The following is a 10,266-nucleotide window of genomic DNA, read 5'->3' on the forward strand; positions in this document are numbered from 1 at the left end:
TCAGACCTGGCATTATCCCTCTTTTGCATTTCATTCAGGCACAAATGTGATGCTTGATGTAATGACCATGGATATGCCAAGTTAGGAGGTTTAATCTCATGCTATCCAGTGCTTTGTGTATTTCCATTTTAGCTCCTGATGCCGATTAATTTCTCATTCTGTCAATGGCAGTCTTCTTCTTCTCAGCATGTGTGCTATGGCAAAATAGGTAATCACAGCTTTACTTCTACTCATCCAACAATTCAAGTTGTGTTGCTCAACGGCTCAGTTTCGTCCATAGTTGCTTTTTCACTTCTGAATGATATAGAAATGCTTTCTTAGCTCATTCACTGAGACACACACACATACACAAACACACACTTACGTATCCAATTTCTTTGCAATTTATGTCCCTTGTTGAACTGAGATTTGGGCCTTTTTCAATTTATTTTAGGCTGTTTTTGTTTCTGAGTGATGACAAACAGTCCTAAGATGTAATTTCATCGGGGCTCCACCAGCAGGGAAGCTTAAGCAGTAGGCCAAATTGTTGGCACAATTGATTGCTATGAATTGGTAGAAAGTTCCTGTTTTTGTCAGTTTTTGGTCTTGATTTCCAGACTAGGGTTACCAGGCTGAGTGGGTGGAACTGACCACTTTCTCCCAAAATTATACTTATAGTTTATTCTCATTTATTTTTATCTTTATATTTTTGTTTTTGCACATTTACTCCTTTTTGTTAACACAAATACAATTTTTATGGTAGCTATTTTTTTTTTCATTTCAATCCTCAATGTGTTTTCTGATAATTAAATGGTTGAATTCATTTATTTTATTTTATTGCACAGTAATTTGTTGTCATAAAAATGCTTTCAAATATTAAAAGCATGAGTTAAATATCAAAAGCAAAAGCCTACATAACTGGTGATTTGTTTAAAAACAATTCTCATCAGTCTGCATTTCATGAAAATTTGTAATTTACGTTGTTTTTTTTAAGGCCACGGAATATTGAAAAGCTGTGACCTGTGGCTTTTTTCTGTGGAAAGCTCGGGGGTATATATGTTGTTGTGTTTACAGCATATGAATTTGTAAACAAATCCTGATGCATCCAGTTGGCCCTATCCTGTACAGCGGTAAACAGTATGTCATTATGATAACTCAGGTTAAATATTTGGTAGCTGTGAAGCTCTGAAGCCCTGCTGGAAGTGTGGCTTGGGACTGGCCAGTTTTTATTACCCCCCTAAATCTTCTCCTTTAAAATGAGTTATTTATCTTCACTTTATTATTGCCCCAAGCCCCTTTCTATATATGGAATAAACTCTGAGATCTTTCGTTGGCCACACTGTTTTTAAAGACCCCTGCCACTTACAAACTCAACATGTCTACTTCTTTCCCTTACTGCCACATGTGGCGAATGTGGCTGATGTATGAGTGCCTGGTTGTAAGAGATGTGTTGAAGCCACAACAGCATACAGCACCAGATGGCATGATTTGCTGGTATCTCCTCTAAATTTACTCATGCTTAATGCCCCGGCTCAATACTTCAGCGAAACATCACTACAGGGGGCAGGCACAGGCACAGTTTTGCCATCCCATTTTTCTTTCTTACCCTGTGTTCTCTCCACATCTCTCACCACCATAAAGGAGAAACCACCCATGGAGGTTATTACTTTGGGGCGTGTTGTGATGTGTTTTCATTTTTTGATGCCCTTGGATAACATCTAAGGTTTTGATATAGACATGTGCTTTTTTGGTTAACTCGAGTGAAAAGCATCACAGGGGAGAAGTACAAATGAGAATTTGACATAACACTGAGAATCTTTTATGACTGAGATATATTTTAAATCTTGTAATATGGAGTTTTGGATCTCAAGAAAGTTCTTTGGAAAAATAACAACAAAAAAACGATTACAATTGTGTTTCCATGTCTATGGCATCCCATGGATTCAGCTTGATACCATGGTCCAGTCATTTCTGTGAAGCCTGACTTGTTTTCATTCCTGCAGCTTTACTTCTGTGTTCTGTGTCATGGCAACCTTCTTATGCTGGGCTGCCCTCTACTGCAGTGTCATCAAGCTGTTCCCTGTGGCATGGCTCCTGAGTGGCTACACTTCATTAGGATGCACCATCCAGCTTGCCAATTTCCTTGCTTCTGTCACCTCCAAACTGCTTTTTATTTTTCTTGTGCTTTTCCCCTCTTCTTAAAGGGACATGTTTTTGCAGTCCCCAATCTTCCAGAACGTGTTCCACCTTAAGCCCTCTGCAGCTCAGTTTCATCTTATCCCTCAGTAGACCAGACGTGGGGAGGTCAGCCCTCCTTCTCCTCAGTCAGACCCCTGCTTATCTTTAGTCTGTCCGCAGCTCATCCTGGACCTCATATCCTCATCCTCATCCTCAGCATAGCCTTCCTTTCCTTTCAGTTCCTTAGTTTTAGTTGCATATACTGAATGTCATGATCCGTGCTCCTTATGCATGTCTCATACCACTAGCATAGAAATAGACTTGTGCTGATCACAATGTAAGAGATGTGCTTCCTACACCAAATGAGACAGGAATATCAATAGTGAGATGTGAGCTAAATACAGCTGTTAAGATGACTGATAGAACTGTGTCCGAAGGATAGGTATCAATCATAGATCGAGGAATATCACAGTCTTTTTATAGTCGGCTCCCTTTTTTCAGGGTTTTCAATCATAGATCGAGGAGCATCACAATCTATTTATAGTCAGCTCCTTATGTTCAGGGCAGTGACTTGGGCTCAGAACGGTGCTGTGGCACTATTAGCAGCCAGAGATTTTTGTTGGAATGTTGTGCTGCTACAGCATAATCACTGAACCAATCAAACTTTATCAATAACATGTTTTCTCTCTTTCTCTCCCCCCCCTCCCTCTCTCCTCCCCCACTCCCTCCTCCTTATAGTTCCATTTCAGACATCTTTGGGCCAGAGCCTGCATGCAGAAACTTTGAGTAAGTGATTCTGCAGTCCTTATAAGAATTTTTTAAAACTCATCACATTGGTACTATCCAAAAATGTCACCTATATACAGTATTTCTGCTGTGCCACCCATATCAGGCTAGGTACATGGACATTTTCATCACCTGTGTTTGCATATTAACTTGAATTGCCTTTGCAAGTAATTGGAGGTTTGTGCTGATGTGTAGATTGGATCTCAAATTATGGCAGCTGGCTTGTTTGCATACAGATAAATGCTATTCACATCAGACATCCCAGCTGCAGTACATGCATATTTGTTAGGTTGATATACTTTGTCTTATTGTCTTTGTCTTTGTCTTGTCTTATAAACCATTGCCCTGTGCATCTAAGAGAGATATAAGATATGTATTAGAGAATGTCACTGGTAGTCCAGTCCTAGCTCTGTATAATCCAACCCATCTGGTGTCAGTATTTCCTTCCTTGTCATCCTCCAACCCTGCCTCCATCCCCCGTTGTCTCCTAGATTGGGCTGGCCAGGCTCCTGTGATTTATCTGTCATCTCGAGTGATGGGTCATAAGGACAAACACTGGGCTCTTTCACCCTTACTATTGCATTAGAATTATCTGGCACAGCATGGCAAATCATCACTTATGGACCAAAGAAGGTTTATTTTATGAAGTGTAAATTGGAGGGGAAAAAGTAGGATTATTAAATAAATATGCTTTGAATAAAAGGTTTGTCAATTGAGTTCTATGGCAACCATATATTTAGAACAGTGGAAACTCAAATGTCAGCCATTGATTGTGCTACTCTGCTGAAGTTACCCAATGTTGGATAATTGATCAATGAAATGTCAATAATTATTATCAATAATGTGATAAAAAAAAAGATAATAATAATAAAATGTTAATACAGCACTGCAGTTTTGGGTTGCCCTAAAAATTACATGTTGACAAAAATATCCTAAACAGTAATTTTCCTATTTCTAAGAAACAAACAAACATTTACATGTATTATTTGAAACTATTTAGGCATAAATTTAGCCATATGATTATCAAGACAATAAGGAAATTAATACTACAGTAAGTACTCAGAACTAAGCTGGCATCACAGAAGCTATCTTAATCAGATAAAACAGATGTCCTTTAAGTTGCACTTGGTACAGTAAACTATCTTGGCATCATACTAATGTGGACCTGTCATGTCTTTTATTTTCTGCTGCTTTCATCATAAACCACAGTTTTTGTAACTTGACATTTCAACCTGGAGGAAATAAGATCCCTAATTGTGAGTGATTTGTTGTCATGGTAGGAATATTTGTCACTGAGTCACAGGCACATTCAGTTGGAACAGGCTACTCTAGCTCTAGTTTCCTCTGTCTGTCTGGGTTGATGCCCAGTGTGTCAAGCTTTTTTAGAAGTTATATGACTTGTGAATAGACCTTGGTCTAACTTGCAGTATGGACCAGCTAATTTTCTAACCAAAAAGTGAAAACCGTAGCATATCATATAGGCACATGAAGAATCCACATACAAAGAAACCTTTGCCCACTGCTGACTTCCCATCATTCCCTTGCCAGCAGTCAATGTGTTTTAGAAGTGAAGTCTAAGTACCATCTGTAGGTGCTTTAGAAGTGAAGTCTAAGTACCATCTGTAGGTGCATGCTCTTTTGTCAGAGCAGAGAAGTAGCTCTTAGCACAGCTGGGTTTCATGTTATGAATATCTCTGCCTCTGCCTTTCATGTGACCATGACAGCATCCTGGTTTGGCTTAAGAAAATGTATGTTTGTTGCCACAAAATTTAGTTACAAATGTAGTTATTTATTTTGCAGACATTATATGGTGGAGTTTCCAAGATCTGCATCTCATTAAATAATGACTCAGTATTGCTCTGCCTTTGGTCTTAACCAGGATTACCATCATTTCATTGATAAGAAACACTAAAGTGTGTCCTGGAAGCTATAGTGAAACAGTAAGAGCAGCCGAGGCTGCAATATGTACATAAGCCTACTTTCCTAGATGTGATGTAGCTTTTGAATAGTGTGGCTTAAGCTTGGAGAAAAGATTATTGTGCTAACTTGAGTTCAGTTGTCCCTTGAGCGCCCAGTGATATCCCTATTATGCAATTCTTTCCCTATAACAGATTTTGGAAATTCAGTTGTCACAGGTGGCACGATAGCACTGCTCATTGAGTTCATCTTGTCAACAAACTGTCGGCAAATCTATGGACAATTTGTCATGTAGTTGATGCCCCTTAGATCCCAGTAATTGTTCTGACAGCTTAACATCCCCTGGAATATGATTGATCAAATTGTGCTGCTGTTCAGAAATTGAGTCATTGAGTCATATCAGGAACAAATCTAGACATCCAGGAGGAATGGTGTTCATATGGAGGACTAATTATAGTAGTTAGTAGAGCAGGGATAGGCAACCATGTGCCACGGAGGGCAGAGAGTATGCAGGTTTTCATTTCAACCAAAGACGACAGCAGGTGATTTCATTGATTCATGGCCGATGGGTGCCTATGCCTGAGTTAGAACCTTCACTTGTGTGTGCGTGCAGTGTGTGTGCATTTGCATTTTGTCTGCATTTTGTCATTTGTCTGTTTTAGTCTTATTACACAGAAATTTGAAGTCCATAGATAGTTTTCAGTGATTTGTCAAACGACACCACTTCCTAGAAAATGACAACGGCAAAGAAGAGTGCAGCTCAAATAAAAGCCACTGTATCACAGTTTTACCATCTTGCTGTGCTGTTCATTTACCACGCAGAGGCAAGTGAGTTTCAAGGCCGTTTCACATACAGAAAGCTTCACTGAGACAGTGGGAACAAAACATTCAAGTCAAGGCAATACATCTGAATGTGATTTCACCCCATGTTTTATCTCTATTATTGTTCTTGTGGATAATCAAGGCTCCGCTCTTCATCTCTGTCTAAATGACCTTTTGGTGATGTCCAAACCTGCCACTGTTCACTCTTAATGTCATCCGTCCACACAATACTTTCCTGTATATAGCCATTCATATCCCCACAGTGTTGGAGCTTGGAATGCCTTGTCAACTCAATAGCAGGAAACCAAGGTTTTATTGTGCCTTGTGATAACTGTGAAAGGTGATTTGCCCCCCATTAAACAAAAAGGCTTTATCTCCATCCTCCAGCCTTTGTCAAACTCCGGCAAAGATGACAAGAATTTGACTGTTGTTCATTTGATGAGTCCTGAAGCGTCCATGCATGGAGACTGACTCCTTGCATACCAGTAATCCGCTATACGAAGACATCTACCCCTTTCCTCTTATACACACATGGATGTCTGACCCACATTCCAGCGGTGGAATTTTGTTTTTGCTATCCATCCAGTCAAGATAGAGAGGCACAGGACTTTGTCACTGGCTGGAGGGTAACATGTCTGTAGTGTAAACAGCTGTAGAAAGCCCTTCATGTGAAGCTGTAAGTGGTTCCACATGCAAGGCACTGGGGTTTTAGGCCCCCCTTTGGTTTCTTAGGGGCTCTGTTATCAGAATATTTCCTTTCGGGGAGATGGAGGTCTGTCCTCCTCCAGCAGGGCAGAGTAATGCCACCTCCACTTTCTTCCTCTTCATCTCGATCCAACTCATTCTGCCTCTCTCTTGGAGAGTCTTAGATGCAGACCCAAATGTGAATCTCGTAGAGTATCCACCAGTTTATGTTACGAGGTGATTCAGTAATGGAGCTATAACTTAACACGATATGCTGAGCTACTGCTGTCACCTCAAATTGTGGTCCCCATCCCATCGCCTGCTCCCACTGGGTCCAGTTTGGGACTTGAAAGCTACGGAAATTAGTTTTGTTTATTTACTTTCCCATGTCTCTCATATGTGTCAAGGCTTACATATTACACTGACTTTACCCCTCTCCCCAATGAGTGCTAAAAATGTCTGAGAAATTGTTGGGTGTATGGGCAAAGTAATGGTAAAGTACCAGAAAACTTTTAAACTGAAGGTTCTCTTTTCCTTCATTCTCTGCTTTCCTCATTAACTTCCAGAATTCAGTCAAGAGGCTGAATAATAATACAATAGCCATTTATCAAGTACAGACTGAATGAACTCAACTAAAACTTGACTATCTCATTTAAATTTTATTCAGCTTTAGGATATGATTCTAATGTCTTCTTTACTCTATGCCACCTCCATATACTGGCTGGTCTATGCTTTTTGGATTAAATAATAAAATCAGTTTCGGAATAAGATCAATTTCATTGGGAATAAATAATATGTACTATCTAGTTTTATTTAATATTTCTTTATGCACACTTGTATATTTTCATCTAGGCTTTAACCTTTAGCATTCAAGGTGTCATAAAGCTGCATAAATAGACCCACTGTAGCCCATCCTAGCGCAGTTACACCAGCCCATGGTTTGCATCCACCTCCTATTACATTTAAAGGAACACACCAACATTTTGACAAGTTCTTTGATCAAGTCCATTCACTAAAATGCATATGCTAAAGCTCTAGCACATTGCTTTTTAGGGGGCATCAAGAGCTACCATCATTTCAAAATAGAGGTAATTTACCACATCGCCGTAAGTCACTATATGAGACACGTCCTTTTAAGGAATATTTAATCCAGGCTTACCAAGACTTTCTTTCAGCTGGGCAAACATTTTCAATTAGGCACCTGCATGTGTAAGTTGACTTGATTTAATGCGATTTCATGAGATTTACTTGGGGAGTGAAACTTCATTGGTGACCTGATATTTGCTAAATGGGTTTGACTTTGTACCACTACACTAAATATGTTTAAAAATGTTTTCTGGTAACAAATCATTCCTTTCAGCCACCTAACAGCCAACATGAATAAATATTTTGTTTCACCTTGACAGGGAGAGATACACAGCCACGTGTTTTAGAGCTCTATATTAGCTACAAACATAGAGCATAACTTTTCCTTTTAAGTGGAAAGCACACAGAGTGTTATATTCAGCCAATTTCTGTAACTTGTCTGGTCAACCACTTGCTCTTTTGTTACGTAGTTGCTGGAGGGATGTCAAGCAGCCTGTCGCTCAAGATAGAATTAAAATGAATTTTCAAATCTGTCTCTTCAACAGCATGAGAATGGAATGTGAATGCACCCAGGCAATGTGTTTCTCCTTCGTAGTCTGCAGGATTTATAGTATCTGCACTGCATTAGTCGGTCAAAAGTAAAGGGGCTTTCAGTGTTAATTGACTGTATGACATGTTGGTTGCGTAAAGGGAACTGGAGGCAAATAGGCATTCATTTGCACTTCTCATTTTCCCATATCTCAGGACTACTTTTCCAGTCTGTCTGACTTAATCCACCATAATGGTAATAGTGAAAAGTGATTTTGTCAGATTGTTGACCTGAAAATGGCTGTTAATTAAATTTTTAAGGGTTTTTCCCCTCCTCTCAAATCCTCCAAATGACTTTTCTCAGAATTGTCATCCAGGTCTATTGATAAGCAAAAAAAAGAACATTTATCTGCTGTCCCTGGACAGGTGATACAAAGGCAGGCATGTTTACAAGATACAGTTTGTAGAAAAATATTAATTTACACTATATTATATCCTACAAGTCATAAAACTATGCTTTAAGGCAGTCCTCTTCTACAGGGCCATAGCTTACGCAGTTATGGTGTTGGCTATTTTATCGCATATTCCAGAACTGAACGTCATGGCCAGCAAGTAATTTATTGCTGTAATATTATTGGTACTGACATACTGTGTACAGAAGCCAGGCAGCAAGTGCATGCGGTTGGTACACAGCAGTTCATGTGTGTCTCATCACAAAATGGTGGAGATTGCACCTTGAAGTTAGCCTGTCTGTATGTGTTAAAGCAGTGTTAATGCAAATTGTTGAGAACATGTAACTCTATACATACATATATGTATATGTATATATATATGTGTGTGTATATATATGTGTGTGTGTGTGTATGTATGTATATATATATATATATATATATATATATATATATATATAGGTTCATACAATTTCATCTCATCATTACATTGTTCCTTCTTAGAGACACAAAGAAGACCTCAGCCCGAAAGCGGACTTCCAGCTCCAGAGAGGAAGATACGGCTCCACCTCTCATCCTTGGAAAACGGCGCCGTAAAACTTAAGGAGAGATGGAGGACGGGGTAAGGAGAGAGAGACCCTGAACCAGAAACACATCAATAGCAATTAACTTTTGACTGACTTTGAAGCATATCAGGAAGTGATTTCTATACACACTCTTGCCTGACATCTCTTGTAAGAGACAAATTGTACTGTTTACTTTAGATATTATTGTATGAATAAATATTTCATATTTTAACATAATTTAGTTGTGTTCAGTGTTTAGTCTATGGCCCTCAGTATTTCATCATCTCTTCAAAATGTGTTAACTCATTTTACCTCTAGAACAAGGGGACTATGGAATCAGCAGCTGAGTTTATTTTGACACTATTCACTGTGTTAAATATTTGGTATCCATGTTAGAGATTAAAAACCATTTAAAACTCAGCCTGCCTGTCTTACAATTTCCCTTTCCCTGCTCCTACCTCCTACCTAGTCGCGATCCCAATTTTCTGTTGTTGCCTGCTTTTAATGTTTACATTTTTTTGTTTCCCATTCCATTGTTTGTGTTGAAAGGTGTGTTCAGTCCTTCTGTAAAATGCACTTTAAGCAGAAATAAACTTGATTGGGCATTTTAATAAAGAACACTTTTGGCATATACTGTATATGTACACCTCAATAGAATTACATAAATGGGCATCCTCAAACATTAGCTGCCTATGTGTCACCAACAGCACCCAGATCTTTTGCCCCAGCTTGATAGTTGGAAATAGGTCAAATTCCTTCTTGAAAATCACACCCATGGGCGGAGGGTAATATACAATATATTAGGATGCTATAAAATATCTGGCATTATGCTGTGTTAGCCAATTACACCCTATTGATCACCCATACTGCGTGCATAACATTAAGTGCAATCACATGTCTTTTTAAAATGGCCTTTCAAATTTATGTAGACTGCTAGGGCACAAAGCTGCACATTGGGACTTGGCTGCAGTGATATAACTATTGAATTAGCAGCTGTACAAATGATCCCAGAAACAGCATGGGTGGTAGTGGAATGTGAACTGAAAGACATGGGTAATTTTCTTTGCACTTTTTAACCCAGAGTGGCTGGATGTCTGATTAGGTTGTCTCATTGCTAATCTACCATCTCCCACCTTCAAGAATCTCTTTCATGTTTGGCGTGTTGTTTGGCCATAGCAGATTAACAGAGCTCAGTCACATGAGATTTGCCTGTCATTTGCAATTCCAGCTGAGTACCACCTGTAAAATAGCTCTCAAATTGATTCTGTTTT

General features: G+C 39.1%; 1 protein-coding gene across 2 annotated transcripts in view; it reads left to right on the top strand.

The window, feature by feature from the left end:
- The window catches only part of LOC139660112 (E3 ubiquitin-protein ligase RAD18-like), a 28,583-nt gene extending 19,007 nt beyond the window's left edge, over nucleotides 1–9,576 (top strand). Inside the window, exons 6-8 of one of the 2 annotated variants that reach the window (XM_071538170.1) lie at nucleotides 2,896–2,943; nucleotides 8,934–9,051; nucleotides 9,314–9,576. In XM_071538170.1, the coding sequence (XP_071394271.1) occupies nucleotides 2,896–2,943; nucleotides 8,934–9,033 (148 nt within the window). In that variant the 3' untranslated portion in view covers nucleotides 9,034–9,051; nucleotides 9,314–9,576. Of the gene's footprint in view, nucleotides 1–2,895; nucleotides 2,944–8,933 lie in introns of both variants that reach the window. The other variant, XM_071538169.1, reaches the window with a different exon arrangement.
- Nucleotides 9,577–10,266: the final 690 nt, after the last annotated feature.

This window comes from Centroberyx affinis, unplaced genomic scaffold (genome assembly GCF_046629955.1).
Source record: "Centroberyx affinis isolate AG114_WGS23_722 - 3 ecotype Tasmania unplaced genomic scaffold, CSIRO-AGI_Caff_v1 ptg003216l_1, whole genome shotgun sequence".
Classification (NCBI taxonomy): Eukaryota; Metazoa; Chordata; class Actinopteri; order Beryciformes; family Berycidae; genus Centroberyx; species Centroberyx affinis.